Consider the following 15,761-nt stretch of genomic DNA (forward strand, 5'->3'; position numbering starts at 1 on the left):
CGGACCACAATCCAACTTGACCAGGTTACGATGTACATACAAAGTACAGCGTTGATGCGTGTTTTTAACCGGGGTCGAATCCCATGATCTCGCTACTCCAGCAGTGTTTCTCGTGGTGAGAGTCGTCGGGGAGGTCTTTCTCCAAATTGACAACTCCAGTTTTTTTCCAAGTATAGAAACACAATATCTTATTATTACCAAGTCAATGGCCATGTTCACGGCAGAATTACGACCGGAAATGTAGCCCAAGGGCCGACGCCGGGAAGTTCGTTATTAAAAGATTAGTCATTTTGACAGCTTTGGCGGCAGGTGGCTCCTTCCCCTAGTGATTGGCCAGCTCCGCTACAAGGAAGGCGCTGCCCACATGCAAACAACCCACCTAAAAAGTTTAAGTGCAGTTCCCTGCGAAAAGCCTCGTGCTTGGTATTTTCGTGTACGCAGTATATCGTCACGAGAACGGCAAAACCTCATCCACACGTCGTTCTTTTCTTCCTCACCACCTGGGCGGAGTCATGTCGTCTGATCCTGCCGGCCCGCTCGACCCCACCTCCCTCTCTTCCCCTCCGTCGCCGCCCGACGGTATGCCGCCGCCAATATTCCGTATCATCAAGACGGCGGCATCGTCTGTTGGTAACGGCAGCGGGAGTGCTGTGGCAGCTGACGAAGCGTTTGGCCGCTCGGCCGTCCCACGGCTCGGCACTCTAGTGCTCCCCGGCCGCACGCCGGTCCCAACACCGAACTTCTTCCCTGTCACATCGCGCGGTGCCGTGCCGCACGTGACACCAGACAACGCCGTCCGCACCGGCCTCGTCAACGGCGCATATTTTGCGCTGGAAGACTGTGAGTACCTCGTGCAGGGTCCAACTATATATTTTGTGCCCGTCGTTCCATGCTAATCGCCAGTCGTCGAGAATATTCCCCTGCATCCCGGCCGCGCGCCTCCCATCTACTCGACCCCGTCCACCTCAGCCTCGCCATCTTCTCCCTCGTCATCATCTTCCTCCTCCTCCTCCTCCTCCTCCTCTACGCCCCGACTGCACACATTTACAGCCCTCCCTTCCTCGTCCATATCTGTCCTCGCACCCCGTCGACATCCAGCTGCTGCCTCCCATCTCGGCAACGGCCCCAGCCACATCTCCATTGTCACCTCGACCGGCTTCCAGAAGCTGACCCTTAACGCGTACCATGCCGCCATTGACAACCTGCGCCCCGACATTGCCGTGCCCATGGCGGACCTGACATACGGCGGCGGCACCATTACTCACATGGCAAACAACACGCCCGCAAAATCATCCGTCTCGGATTATGTGTCCGTGCCGCACCCGGCGGCGAAGCGTGGCTACCGCATGGCCGAGCGCACCGAGGACTGGATCGACCAGGTGGAACGGGACGGGGTGGCCGACGCGACTGGGATCGCGCTGTTTGCACCGACGCTGCCCGTTCCGTACGCTACGCAGTGGCAGTACCTCAACCGGCTGGCCGAGTTGGCAAGAGCAGGGGAGGCGGACGAGGCTGTTGGCAACGGTGGTGCCGGTAAAGCAAGACCCACCGTCGCTGGCCTGGCTGTTTATGATGTCGATCTTCTGCCCGACCTGCACGCCGACTACGCCGACACCCTGGTGCCCCTGCCGCGCCTGTCTCTGCACCCGGCTGTGACGCCGCACCACATCCTGCGCCAGGTCGGACTGGGCATTGACATCATGCTGTTGCCGGCCGTCACGGACGCTTCCGAGCAAGGACTCTCCTACACCTTTTCCTGGGCGGCCACCGACGTCGGATCCGGCGAACAGCAAAATGTGGCGAGCGGCGAAAGCAGCGCCGCCCGGCTGCCCCTGGCCATGGACCTAACGGACCCTGTGTTCAAGGCCGACACGCGGCCCCTGCGGCCCGGCTGCCCCTGTGGCGCCTGCACGGCGCACCACCGCGCGTACATCCACCACCTGCTGGACGCCCGCGAGATGCTTGCCTGGACGCTGCTGCAGGTGCACAACCACCACGTTATGCGCGAGCTGTTTGCGGGCATCCGTGCGACCCTGGCCGACGAAGGCGTCGCAGGCTTCCAGCGCCGGGCACGGCAGTTTCAGACGCTGTATGAGACGGACATGCCGGTCGGACGGGCGACACGGCCTCGGCTCCGGGGCTACCAGGTCAAGACGGATGGCGTTGTGGAGGCCCCTTTGAACAAGCCTCAGTGGGGCCGTTTAGAGGAGGTCCCACCCACACCGGCCGGTGATACCATGGCGGTGGACGCGTAAGGAAACGGTCAGTGACGAATGCAAAAGAACAATAATGTGTTGTTTGAAAGACGCGGTAATGCATGGAGTTACGGGGGGAATCCTTGGGTTATAGACATGCATAGAAACAAAACGTTTTGCGAAAAATGGTACGAAATATCATTATAAAATTTGTGTGCCTGCCGCCCGTTCACATATCCTATCTAGTCGTTTGATCCCCTTCACTGATGGCCTATGATGCCGGTTCGGCCTCTTGTAGGTCAATCACCTTCTTCACCTTCTTCTTTTTGGGCTTGACTGCAACAGGTGCGCCAGCTTCACCGCCATCACCAGCACCGTCGACGGCTGTGGTGGCCTTCTTTTTCTTCTTGGGCTTCACCACCACGGCCCCGCCTTCCGCTCCATGGTCGGCGCCGTTGCTGTTGTCGTTGCCGTTCGCATCGCCTTCGGTCATCTTTGTCGACTTCTTCTTCTTGGGCTTCTTGGCCACGACTTCCGCACCCTCGAGCGACACGCCGTGCGCCATCTGCACGCGCTCGTTAGCCCGCTGCATCTCCAGGCGCCGCTTCTCAACTTCCTTGAGCGCCTGGGCCATCTCAGCATCCGCCCGCTTCTGACGCTCCAGGTCGTAGACGCTGGCGCTGCCGCCCGCACCTGCCCAGGAGCGGGAGCTGCTGTGCCCCGGGCCGCCACTGGTGCCACTGGTGCCATTGTCCTCGAGGCTCAACATCCCAATGTGGCTCGAGTCGACGTGCAGAAGCGAGTGCTGCTTGGCGCTCTTCTTGGCCCGCTGTGGCTTGGCACCGCTGTCGTTGGACCCGGTCTCCGACTCGTAGTTGCGCGGCGTAGACCGTCCACTTGTGCCGCTCAGCGTCTCGTCGGCGGCAATGACGATCCGAGGGCGGGAGCTGAGTGACTTTTGCGGCTGGTGCAGTTGTTGTTGTTGCCGCTGTTGCTGTTGCTGCTTTTGCAATTGTTGTGCGGCCGACAGCGATGCGGCTGCTGTCTGACCGCCACCGCCGCTGGTTCCGAGATTCTGGAGGTCGAGCTGCATCACAGGGATCGAGTCGATATCCAGATCCTCACCGTTGTCGTTCTTGAGAATGTCATGGATCGGTGTCGAAGTGTCTCGTGTTGGGAGGCGGGAAGCATCGGTGGACGGGATGTAAAAGGGATCATCGCGGTTGCGCTCTTGTCGCTCGGCACGCCGCCGTGCCAGAATGTCGGCATCCAAGTAGGCTTCTTCATCGGGCCGCTGCTGGTACAACAACGACGATGAGGCAGCCGGTTCGGACACATCCTGTAACCGGTTGATGGCCGGCTCGGCCGACGACACGTGCGTAGCAGCTGGCTTGTTGTTGTAGTACGAGTCGAATTCGCTCTCTTCGGCGGACACGGCCGCCGCACCAGGCAAAGCCGCCAGATAATCGGCTTCGGCCAAAAGTTTGTTTAGGTTCGGGTGAATGGGCTCGTCCAGATCCAGACCGGACGGCATTGGTACATTGTACTGTGCGGCCGCCGACACCGAGTTGAGTTCCCAGCCGCGGAACAGAGACGGAATCGCCTCCGTGAGCAGGAGCGGCGCGTCCTGCTGCACCTCATCGGTCGAAACAGGCTGTGCGGTGACCGCCTCGGCAGCCAGTTTGAGCAGCTCCGAAAACTCCACAGCGCGCTCCTGCACCTCCAACTGCGGGTGCTGGGCCAGAGGCTCCATGGCGTGCACGAGCCGCGCCAGCAGCAGCGCGATGTTGGACTTCCGCTCCGGTGTCCAGCCGAGGTCGAGGTTGTGGGCCTGGCCGTCGCTGACGACAAACGCGAACAGCTTGACAACAGCCTGCAGGCACGTGGCGAGTACGTCTGCGAAGCGGATGCGCGGCAGCAGCTGCAGTAGACACGTGAGCGTGTCGTCGGCGGACAGCAGGTACAAAGCATACTCGCCAGTCATCCAAGCGAGCGGCTTCAGCGCAGTCGACATCACCTGCGCGCCCACGGCAGCTGCCGAAGCTGCCTCAGAGCTCAGCTGGACAATGACCTCGTCGGCCGCCCGAACAGCAGCAGGACGGAGTGCGTGCACCTTGACAGCGACATTTCGCAGCTCGCTGCCAATCTTCTCGGAGACGTTGGCGGCGGCCGCTGACCCGGACAATGTGCCAAGGGCGCCACCGTCGCTGTCGCTGTCGCCGTCTGCTGCTCTTGGCGATGGTGCCGTCCGTAACAGTTGCGTCAGGATATCAATGTACCAGTCAAAGTCGGTGAGATTGCTGTAGTTGTTCTGCGAGCACATGGCGAGGATGCGGTGGATGACGTCGATCTTGTAGTCTTCGGGCAGGGGTGTCTCCTGGTTCTTGTTCTTGGCAGGCGGACGCGCGCCTTCCAACTCGTCGTCCGATTCGGCGCGGAACTCCATCTGGCGCACCTCAATCTGCTTGACCGGCTCGGCCGAGGATGCCTGCTTCAGCTGGCGCATGAGACGGCCGACAATCGAGACCAAATTGTCGCTACTGACCATGTCCTGGACGAGATCGAGAGCCTTGATGCGGATGCTGATGTCCGGGCTGTCGATGCACTCGAGAATGACGTCTTCTTGTTGTGCCACCAAGTACGGATGCGTCGCCACGATTTTGTTAAAAGCGAGGAGCGCAACGTATTTTACTGTTTGGTTAGTCGCTGTACCTGTGCAACTGTTGATTCTCCATTTATGCGTGAGATACTCACAGTTTGTATCGTTTTCAATCATCATCATGCCCCGCAGTTTCGTCACGCACAGCGACGCAATCTCTTCACGGCCCGACGAGTCGTCATCGCTGCCGAGGATGCCGCCCTGGATGATGCCGTTGATGCACTCGTAGAGGAGCGACATGGCGGGTGTCGTGCGGATGAAGTCGGTCAGCGGCGGCAGCAGCTTGCGGACGAGACGCGGCTCGAGCGGCGTCAGCGTTGCAAACAGCTTGATGAGCTTGATGGCCATCCAGTTGTTGTTGGTGCCGACGAGCAGCTCAAACAGACGCGGGGCCAGCGGCAAGAAGTCGTGCGGCCGGCGCCATCCTAGCTCGCAAATCACATTGACGATGGCGGTCGTGACGCTGGGGTCTTCTGCCGGGTCCATGAGACGCTCCTTGATCTTGGGCCAGGCGGCACGCAGCGTCTCGGGATAGACGAGGGCCATACGATAGAGCGTGACGATGGTCTTTTTGCGGATGACGCGGTGCGAGTGCGTGAGGCGTGGCAACAGATCCGGCAGCACGGACAGTGCCAGCGAGGGCGTGATGATGTGTGGCAGCGTGGCAATCGGCAGCTGGATGGCAATGGGCGACGTGGCGCTCAAGTCCTTCTTGAGCAAGTTGGTGGCCAGCATCAGCACCTCGGTGTCGGACCGGAAGCTCTGCACGGCGGCCAGGTAGCCGATGCGCTTCTGCTGCAGCTTCTGGGACGACATGACCTCGAGCACGTGGAACGAGGCCCAGGACATGTCGTGGCCGACCATCTCGAGGTAGACGAGCTTGAGCAGGGCCGTGGCCTTGACGTCCATGTCCTGGCTGCGCACTTCGGCACGGCATTCCTTGAGGCAGTTTTGTATGTATGCCTTTTCATTGCCCTTGTGGTGCCGCAGGCCGCGGATGAGGTCGAGCAGTGATTTTTCAAACCTGGTATGTCAGAAACAAGAAACAAAGACAAAAAAAGGTCCATACTTTGACTGAACTCACATCTTGCCTCTGCCTGGCGGTAGGCGCTCCCACCCCCCAACAACCGACTACGTATATGCAACGTCCTCGTCTCCTCCGGTAGCCGGTAGTCCCGTGTGCACTGGGCGTAGCGTTTTAGGTCGTCGGCCGTCGTGGCAGCGCCAGGAACGTGGAATGGGATCGTGATCTAGGAAAAGGAGAACGGCAGTCGATGCGGCACGGCGACAGCATGCATCTTGGAGCGGGCAGGACTGGGGCGAGCTACAAGGCGCTGGGTGAGCCCGGTGCGGGAAGAAGGACGCTCGTGTGTGGTCGCGTGTTGACTGGGTCGCGGATTGTCTGTGTCGAGATCGTGGTGGGCGGAAACCAAGAGCTCGTCATCAACCGAATAGAGGGCCGTCTAGAGCTGCGCTGGTGCTGCTGCCGTAATGGTGGTGGGATGCACCCCACGTTTATTCTTGTTGACGACGGACGGACAGTGCGGTGTGCACATGCAGGAAGGTATGGCCCACTAATTGTACGTAGCGTACCATCTGCGCACTGTCCTTTACGCACGGACCAAAATACTGCCGCTAAGCGGGCGGTGACAGCGCTGTGAGGCAGGCGCAAACCCCCTATTATCGCGATACGTAAGATATGCTAATCAGCGCTGTTATTGGGCTACTGTTACTGGAAGGAGCAGTGCTTGGCTGGCGAAAAGCTTCATCGAAAGCTCACCTCGTCTTCACGAATACAATCGACATTACCCCAGCCTCCCATCCCAGTTGTGACGGGACCAAACCTCGATCAATCGACTTCGACCAGCCTACCGTCTTTTCTCCGAAACGCCATACGAATGGCGTCCCTCTTGCACCCGCCGAGCCACCTCACGCCGGCCGAGGCGCTGTCGCTGTCGCAGCGCGCGCCGGCCGTGCTGAAGAGCCTGCCCAGCAGAGTCGGTGCATCGGCTCTGGAGTCGCTTGTGTCGCCCATTGAGAGCCCCGAGGTCTGGCTGTCGTACGAGAACCTGCTCATCTCGTGCCTACGGACGGGCGATCTCGAGTCGGCACGGGAGTGCGTCCGGCGGCTTGTGCAGCGGTTCGGCGACGACAACGACCGGGTCATGGCCCTGCAGGGACTGGTCCAGGAGGCCGAGGCAAATGACGATGCGAGCTTGCGGGCGGTGCTCAAAGGCTACGACGACATTCTGGCCAAGGACAATACGAACGTGGTGAGTCGATGACAGCGTCTGAGGGGGAGAGCCATCCAAAAGGCCAGGCAAAAACGTGTGGCGGCGCTGACCAAAAGAAGCCCATTCATAAACGGCGGGTCGCTTTGCTGCGGTCGACCGGAAAGACCGCCGAGGCTGTGGCCGGCCTGACTGCGCTGCTCGACTTTTCGCCCACGGACGCCGAGGCCTGGGCCGAGCTCGCCGACGTCTACCTCGAGCAGGGGCTCTACGCCCAGTCCGTCTATGCGCTCGAGGAGGTGCTCCTGCTGTCGCCGAATGCGTGGAACATACACGCGCGGCTCGGCGAGATTGAGTACATGGCGGCGTCGACGGCCGCCGGCGGCAGCGATGCGGCCACACAAAAGTACGCGGCCGAGTCGCTCAAGCGGTTCTGCCGGAGCGTCGAGCTGTGCGACGACTACCTGCGGGGCTTCTACGGCCTCAAGCTGGTGACGTCGTTTGTGCTCAAGAACGCGGGCAAGTGGCCTAGGCAGAAGAACGACAGCGCCCACAGCGGCAGCCGTGACGGCGCAGAAGACTTTGCGCTGCCGGACACGGCGACCGTCGAGCGTCTGGGGCAGCTGGCCACAGAGAAGCTCTCGGAGATTGTGCGGCGGTACACGGCCAAGGAGGCGCGCTGGAGTGGATACGACGCGGCCGAGATCGCAGCAGCACGGGAACTGCTGGCGGGTGAGGCGGCAGCGGTTGTACGATAGTCGTACCTCTGTGGTGTGCTTGTTTTCTTGTTTCGTGTCTTTTTTTCTCGTACCTTTTTAGCTGTGCATGCGATCATCGAGCCCGGGACTGGTGGGGCCTCTCTTTTTTCATTCACACCCTCGTTAAATACACTCGACGACGTCCTTTGGCATCGATTTCCAGCATCTGTTCGGCCGCCTCTGCTTGCATACGTGCCCAACGAGTGTGCATGCCGGCTTGGACGTGCATGATAAGGTTAAATCGGGAGGGGGTTTTGCCGCGGTGGCGAAAACGTTCATACGGAGCCCTATAGGGCGATGGAATGGACAGAAGACGACGGAGGATTTGGGCACCGGCCATTGGTGTTGACATTGGGCCGCGGTTGGGTTGTTTTGCTGCCCAAATACTACGGCATATCGTGCAACACACACATAAGCATGAACGTACGCCACGACGAACGTTCTAGAGCCGCATACGTCTTGTCACGTACCGACAGACTTTCATGTTGGCAAAGGGGGCGGTGTGATATTTGAATGATACAATGTGAATTTGTCAAAATAAATCTTCGTAATAAGCAAAACGGCACAAACGAGAAATTAACATTTATAGCGATTTTGCATAAAATGCATCCAGTATGAGAGTTCATAAAGTGATAGATCTCTTTCCAAACACTGCCGTCTTAAAAGTAGGGCACAGCAATGTGCTCGTCCATTAACTTGCCCAGGCTCTCAATAAAGAAGCTGGCAATCACCGCCGTCACACCAAAGGCAATAGAGATGAAATAAACACGTGGGAAGGCGCCTCCAAAGGCATCCACGACCGCGTGGTGCAGCGTGTCAATCTTGTCTGGCGTGTCCAGCGCACTGATGGTAGGGGCCCATAACTTGTATGGCATCGACACCAGCGTGGGCATCATGTTCTGGAGCGTCGGAATGTCAAAGATGCCCGCGTTGATGGCAACAGGGATGACGAGCTTCAGCGTCCTAGCCGTGAGGACGGACACAAACTGCGTGTAGAAGGTGCTCAAGCCAACGACCTGGCCGACGGCGCGCAAGCAGACGGTCAGGCTGGTGGCCGTGGCAATGAGATCGTCCGGGCAGATAACGGTGATGATGATTTGGTTGGGGATGAGCACACCGCCCACACCCAACAGGCCCAGGACCAAGGGCGCCCAAATGGTGTTGATGTTGTACGGGTCCGCGGCGGCCATGGAGCCAATGGCGACGACTTGGACGATGCAGAACGTCGACATGATGAGACGCAGGTGGGACTTGAACCGTGACACAATGACGGCCGAGATGAGTGCGCCGCCCAGAATACAGAAACCAAACGGAAGCGTGCGGATGCCAAGCTCGATCCGATCCGAGTCGTAGACGGCGACGGCCTGCAGGACCCAGAAGAAGAGCACCGGGATGTAGTTGATGCCGGCCATCGTAATGACGACCATGAGGGCGATGAATGTGCGGGTGTGGCGCATGAGACGGCGGGGGAACATGGGGTAGGGCGCCCCATAGGCCTCGTACAGGCAGAAGATGACAATCAGGGCGCTGCCAATGGTCAGGAAGGCGATGACACGGGCCGCGTGCCACGGGTACTGCTGGCCGCCCCAGTTGAAGCCCACCAAAAACATGACGAGGCCGGCGGTCATGAGGAGGCCGCCCACAAAGTCAATGTGCTTGATCTTGTCGGCCGTGGTCATGCCGGCGGCGTTGGTGCGGGGCGGCGGATTGTAGAAGCAGAAGATGAGAATGGCCGTGACAAAGTTCCAGAGGGCGACGAAGCAGGCACAGTAGCGCCAGCTGTACTGGGCAAGGAGCACACCGTACAGCGAGCCGGGAGCAAACGGCAGGAAGCAGGCGACCATGATGGCGACGTAGTAGCCGCGGTAGCGGGTGGGCACAATCTCGACAATGGCCGTGATGGCCATGAGTTCCTCTGCGGCGATGCCAATGCCTGTGAGGACCATGCCGGCAAGGTAGCCGGCGGCGGTCGGTGTGGCGGCGGCCACGATCATGCCGACCATGGACGACAGCACGCCGGCCAGGGCGATGGGCTTGCGGCCCAAGAGGTCGGCCAGCGGCCCGATGAAGGGCGCAATGACACCGATGGCGACATAGGGCGTGCAGAAGAACCAGATAAGCAAGTCGTGCGAGTTGAGGCTGGCAGCAATCTCTGGGACAATTGACGAGAAGACCAGCGGTTGGACCTGCGAGCCGATAAAGGCCATGCCGAATCCAACCAGCAGGAGGATGAACCGGATGTCAGACAGCTAGTGACGGCAAGGTCAGCTCGCGTTGACAATGATGCAAGAATTCACGAATTCACACAATAAAGAAACGAAACATACCCTCGGCCGGTGGCTGGCTTCCGTATCTTCAACCACACCCTTCTCTTCGACATTGCTTGTCTGCGTTGCAACATTGTCAATTTCCTCCAAGACCGCCACGGCGTCCTTGTTCGAGTGGTCGCTCATTGTGACGTGTGAGTGAAGGATGCCGATGATGAATTTGAATTGGGTGAAACTCGCTGTGATACGGGTCGATGTTCGTTGCTCGTTGTTCGATGGTCGATGGATTTCTTCAGCAAACAAGAGTCAGAGAGCCAGATCCAGACACCGTTTTGGCTAACCGAGCACAGAATCCATTGGCTCGACCACGCGAAGTGTCTCAAAGCGACGGATATGGGTTTATTTGTACTCAGCTGAGACCTGCATCTGGATCGGGGACCGTCGCAGGCCCGTTGGACCTGAGTTGGACGGGGCCAGCCCTTGGAACGGCACAAACATCCCGTAGCGCAAGGAAGACCCTATTCTGTGCCATATTGTCGGCTATGGGAACCAACAATGGCCAAAAGCGTAACAAGTACGATTAGAGGCACACTGGTAGTCACACGAGTGGTGCAGAGCAATGGACTCAGGACAATGGAATCGTGACAGGGAGCGGCGGGCAGGGATAGTCGTGTACTTTCCTAATCTGGATATAATCAAAGAGGGAAACCGCCACCCAGAATGTCGTCCGCCCCTTTGGCATCGACCATGCCCAGAATCGGTCCTCAAAGAACAGCTAGACCTCCCTCCTCTTGGCACAGGAAAGGCCTCGGAAGTACGGCCTAGCTGCACTCCCCGCATTTTACCAGCTGGCTCTCCTGTGCGATGTTTTGTTCGATGGTCGAGATGGGCAAAAGTCAACAATAGCTCAAAGGTCCGTAAAATCCTCGAGATCGAAACGCGGGGAAAGCACCACCCGGAAACACTAGTCCCCTCCCACGACGGGGCTCTTTCCCAAAGTGTCGTGAACCGCCTCCTTTCCACCGCTCTATTTATTGTGCTTGCACCTTCCTAGGCGCTCGCGGGGAGAATGAATCTCAAAGGACCGTAGCGGGGAAAGAGCGCCAGCCATTTTGCGGGGAAGGTTCAACCTTCATGTGAAGCAAGCAATCGAGAACCAGTATGATGTCTCCAGGATTTGCTTCGGCGCGCTGTGGTGCATCACATGCGGTTGTTTACCATGCATTGTGTTGTCATTGGGCTCGACCGTCTCGACTGAGCCGCGGTCCTTTTTGTTAGCTTTTTGGCCACTTTGTCGCCTGCCGCTGGATCGCCAGCCACTGGACCATACTTTTGTGATTTCCATTCCGTCTATTACTTGGTAATGAATGGGCCTACTTTGCGGTGTCTTTCTGTCGGTTTTCGTTGCATTTCGCTGCTTTTCGCCGCGTGTGATACGCACTTCTCTCTTGGTGATACTAGTCGACGTGGAGGACCAGGTCAAGAGTCGATAGCTATCGTCAACTAAAACACAAAACAAACGTGGCTCGTGCCTGGATCTGACGTATTTGATACGACTGCATATATAGCTTCTACGGAGAACTCCGTTGATTTAAGCATCTCACTCACCCGCAAGTAAGCGACGTGTAGATTGCCTCTTGAGGTTCCGCATATCCCCAGTACTATTGGTACTCGGCACCGTCAACTGGAGGATAGATAAGCAGAACGGTCCACCTGAGACGACATCTCGTGTTTTGAGGGGCGATACGGTCACAGCCTGGCCCGGCTGCTTTTACTCACGGCCTCGTCCCAGACCCGAAGGAGGGCCTGGCCAACATTGTCACAGCCGGGAAGCATCCCTTCCGGCACTGCCTCGTCTGGGTCCATTTGCACGAATTCGTTCGCCTTGGATCTGTCGCCGGAGTGCCAACCGTGCGGCTTCTTCTGCGTCATATCCAGCTGAACGCGTGCTCCGTCCGCTTCCGCCTGGCGAATAAACGTCTGGATGTCATCGAAGAACATGTCGTGTTCGCCTACATTGATCCACGTGAAGGACGGAAGAATCTGGTTCCAAGCCAGGGGCGTCGCGCCTTTGTCCTTGGTTGGCTGGCGCGTCAGGTCCACAAGCTCCAACTGGTCCCAGTTGACGCCCTCGTAGATGTTGGAGCCCGTTCCTGCTCCTGCTCCTGCTCCTGCGTCTTTACCAAGCACCTCTGCGGCACAGCGGTCCAGCAGTGACTTGGTGAGCACGTCCTTGTACTTGTTCCGCTCAAAGGACGGCGACGAGTTCGTCAGGCTGATCCAAGGGAAGAGCAGGAGCGAGGCCGCCGGTGTCGGAAGCTTTGCCTGGGCAATGCCCATCAGGCACGTCAGGGCCAGGTGCGCGCCCGCCGATTCGCCGCTCACGACAATCTGGTCGGGCGAGACGCGCTCGACATCTAGCAGATACCGGTACGCCGCCACCGCTTGTCGCTGCTGCAGGGGAAACGTGCCTGTTGGCGCCAGCGTGTAGCCGACGGTGAAGATGCTGACATTGACGCCGCGCGCGGCCGCGATCTCGGCGGCCCTCAGCAGAAGCAGCGTCGAGCCCAAAGGTTCGCCATACACATAGGCGCCGCCATGCAGGTAGAAGAGCACGAGGTCGCTCTCGCGCGGGTCTGGATGCTGCTTCCGCGGCGGCTGTGACGAGCCGCGCGGGCGTCCCTTGCAAACCCAGTAGGCCGATCCCAGCCCAGTCGAGACCTTGGTGCAGAGCTGGCGGTCGTAGTTCCTGAAACGGGGCGCCGCCAGCACAGACTCGACATCAAACGGTGGGCGGCGGCCATGCAAAAGGCGCAACGGCAGGGTAGTGGCTCTAGCAGCAAGGGTTAGTAACGACAAGGCTAATAGTTTGAGCAAATCAGTAATAAAAGGGAGACGATGTAGCACACACCCGCGAACAATCGATCGTTGCAGATCCCCCGGAACGTCTGAGCGAGGCCCCAAAAGTTTGCGCAGGATGAACAAAGCCAGGATCTTGGGTAGTAGGGAAACGACGGCGCCAATAAACAACAGCCTGGTAAAGACGGTCGACCTTGTAGCACGATGGGCTACTTCTTCAGATTGGCTAGGCTCCATGGGCTACTGCTAATGAGGCGAATCGAGCCAAGGGCCGCTTACAAAGGGAGTCGAAAGTACGCTGGTCTGGGTTCGTCGACAATAAAGGGGTGTGCGTGCACATAGCCATTGATCTAACGTCGTTTTCTTTGGTCTCTGTGTGCTATTCAAACACAATCGAGGCTTTATATAAGAAGGACCGGAATTCGAATGGTGCTGCCTAATGTCCCACTACGGAGTTTTTAGTATTCTGCGGCTCCTGTTTTGCTGGCAGGACGTCGCCGACTTTCCTAAATCCGTGCTTAGCTTGCGAGCGTGTCAGTGGCCGGTCAGCTCTTGGCACTCGGGGCAGATTTGACCGTCTTTTGAACAGCCAGGGACGCCAATGCCATATTGCAACAGACCAACTTTGTGCCGTGCTCGTTAGAGTACTCATAATACCAACGGCACATAAACAACCTCTCCACGGAAAATCTACTGGAAATTGTAACAACTCTTGTTAGATGGTTATGTAGAAATGCGGCTATGGAGCCATTCGACCACATGTCGAAAGGTCTCTTCGGGCTCAAGAGCGTTGAGCAGTTCGTGGTAACCGCCTTCGATAGAAAACAGCTCCTTGTCTTGAGATGCAATCTTGTCCACGAAACTCTGGCACTGCCGATGCTCAGCGCGAGAGTCGGCAGTGCCGTGGATCGCCAGCGTCGGAGCCGTCCATTTGTCCACCGCCGCCCACACGAGGTTGACGACTTTCACCGCGGTCGACGCGACAGAGAACGAAATACCGCTTTTGTACTTCATAGGGTCTTCCACCAGGATCCGGACCTGCTCCTGGTCGTGGCACAGCTCGTCCAGTGGCGGCCCGGGAAGCGGGACCTTGGTTTTCGGCACGATGCTGGCGACCACCTGGAGCGCAGCCTGGCCCAGTCCGGACATGGCAGCTGGCAGGACCGGGCTGGACAAAACGACACCAGCGATGTCGTCGGGCGACGAGGTGACACTGCCCGCCGTGACGAGGCCGCCGAGCGAGTGGCCAAACAGAAAGACGGGCAGCCCTCGCTCGGCGGCGCGCTTTCGAACCTCGAGGTGGTGCCTGACTGCCATCACCACATTGACCATTCCGCGGTCGCCCGGGGATCGTCCGTGGCCATAAAAGTCGAGCGCCCACACCTCAAAACCTTCCGCCTGCAGCTTCGGGATCAGTTTGTAGTGTGATGAGAGGTAGCGCTCGGCATATTCGCCGAAACCGTGCTGCAGAACGACCACAGCGCTCGTGGGTGTGCTCGCGTCGCAGGACCACTTGTGGACCACGACGTCCTCGGGCGCGATGGTGAACCGGTCGTATGTCGCTGATGGGACAGGGCCTGCCGACGCATCGGCAGGGACATCAATCTCGCTTACGGCCATCCCGGCCCAATCTGTGCACCGGTCTTGGTTGCCGAAAAGCGAAATGCGCATCAGAAATGCGCATTACAAGTAATGATCGCCGTCATTTTCTGCGAAAGAGAAAAGAGAATGAGCGGGCATTATTACGTCGCACTGCGGTGCTCCTCCACTACTACCGCCGCAGATGCGGTAAGCGCTAGCTAAGCGCCGAAAGATGCACGTTCCCTCACCTTCCTCAGAAAAACTGGTACGCAGCCAATTCTAAGAAGGTTTCTGCGAGTCGGATGCCATACGTAGTCCTGATTCTGTCCAGCGAGGACGTTGGAGGCTCGACTTGTTCCTTTACGCTCGGCCGACAAGGTGACAAAGCGACCGAGTCAATCTCAGACGCAGCTCAAACATGTGCAGAAGCATGATGGCAGCCAAGATGTCGTCTCCCCGTGTTTCCGGGCCATTCTTCAACGTCGTTCTCACCGCCGAAAGGGCCGAGACATAATGGTCCATGGCATGAGCATATAGTTCTGGGTCCGTCCGACGGCGAGAATAGCAAAGGCAGGCCGTCGCGAGGGTCGCAGGCCGTAAACCAGAGTCAGAGGATGTCTCGAACAAAAGATCTGACAAGAAGTCCATGTGGCCAATGATGATGCCGGACAGCGGAGAGACGCGGCACTCGCCGAGGAAGTGGCTCAGGGACGCACCATCCCATGCCGGGCGAGGCTGACGGAGGAGAGACGCAGGAGCTTCGGTCCCATTGTCCCGCATATCCCTTTGTGTGTTGGAGGTCGGGGTGGTCATCACGAGAGCATTGGCACGGATAGCCAGCGTGCTCGTCGAATTGTCGGGGTGGGGGTACTTCAATCGTCAACGTCTGCGGCGGCGACAGCGGACGCACCACAGAAAACGTACCACCGGCTCGGTAGATGAGGGTGATTCCTTAACTACTGTAGACTTTGTCAAGACGGCTGCGTACGGTCCATCGGGGAATCGGATATCAAGCGGACGTCCGTAGCCAGGGAACTACCAGCCATATAATGCACAGCGGCGGCAGCCTGGGCATCGTTCATCGCAATGGAGCGAAAACAAAAGGAGCCAAAAATCCGCAACCTTGTCAGAACACGGGGCATCATCAGGAAAAGAGCGATCTTGTGCTTCGCGTGCCAGGAGAGACCGTTGTTACCAATGTTTCAGGGTTC

General features: G+C 58.4%; 6 protein-coding genes across 6 annotated transcripts; 2 read left to right on the forward strand and 4 right to left on the reverse strand.

The window, feature by feature from the left end:
• Positions 1-512: 512 nt before the first annotated feature.
• On the forward strand, positions 513-2,255 carry SPBR_08335 (tRNA-guanine transglycosylase family protein; the record flags this gene model as incomplete). The annotated part of the gene is made up of 2 exons (XM_040766573.1): positions 513-840; positions 1,099-2,255. 2 exons carry the CDS (start codon positions 513-515, stop codon positions 2,253-2,255), a joined length of 1,485 nt encoding a protein of 494 aa, XP_040614639.1.
• Positions 2,256-2,466: 211 nt separating this feature from the next.
• SPBR_08080 (AP-3 complex subunit delta-1) lies at positions 2,467-6,676 on the reverse strand (the record flags this gene model as incomplete). Its single annotated transcript, XM_040766318.1, has 3 exons — positions 2,467-5,878; positions 6,001-6,104; positions 6,635-6,676. The coding sequence occupies 3 exons, from the start codon at positions 6,674-6,676 to the stop codon at positions 2,467-2,469; spliced, it is 3,558 nt and encodes a 1,185-aa protein (XP_040614640.1).
• Positions 6,677-6,752: 76 nt separating this feature from the next.
• On the forward strand, positions 6,753-7,843 carry SPBR_08554 (tetratricopeptide repeat domain containing protein; the record flags this gene model as incomplete). The annotated part of the gene is made up of 2 exons (XM_040766792.1): positions 6,753-7,127; positions 7,175-7,843. The coding sequence occupies 2 exons, from the start codon at positions 6,753-6,755 to the stop codon at positions 7,841-7,843; spliced, it is 1,044 nt and encodes a 347-aa protein (XP_040614641.1).
• A 659-nt stretch (positions 7,844-8,502) lies between these two features.
• Positions 8,503-10,296, reverse strand: SPBR_08321 (uncharacterized protein; the record flags this gene model as incomplete). Its single annotated transcript, XM_040766559.1, has 2 exons — positions 8,503-10,092; positions 10,171-10,296. The coding sequence occupies 2 exons, from the start codon at positions 10,294-10,296 to the stop codon at positions 8,503-8,505; spliced, it is 1,716 nt and encodes a 571-aa protein (XP_040614642.1).
• A 1,563-nt stretch (positions 10,297-11,859) lies between these two features.
• On the reverse strand, positions 11,860-13,206 carry SPBR_08472 (uncharacterized protein; the record flags this gene model as incomplete). Its single annotated transcript, XM_040766710.1, has 2 exons — positions 11,860-12,943; positions 13,022-13,206. The coding sequence occupies 2 exons, from the start codon at positions 13,204-13,206 to the stop codon at positions 11,860-11,862; spliced, it is 1,269 nt and encodes a 422-aa protein (XP_040614643.1).
• Positions 13,207-13,692: 486 nt separating this feature from the next.
• Positions 13,693-14,589, reverse strand: SPBR_08616 (uncharacterized protein; the record flags this gene model as incomplete). Its single annotated transcript, XM_040766854.1, has 1 exon — positions 13,693-14,589. The coding sequence occupies one exon, from the start codon at positions 14,587-14,589 to the stop codon at positions 13,693-13,695; it is 897 nt and encodes a 298-aa protein (XP_040614644.1).
• Between the last annotated feature and the right edge of the window lie 1,172 nt (positions 14,590-15,761).

This window comes from Sporothrix brasiliensis (genome assembly GCF_000820605.1).
Source record: "Sporothrix brasiliensis 5110 chromosome Unknown Cont22, whole genome shotgun sequence".
NCBI classification, from domain to species: domain Eukaryota; kingdom Fungi; phylum Ascomycota; class Sordariomycetes; order Ophiostomatales; family Ophiostomataceae; genus Sporothrix; species Sporothrix brasiliensis.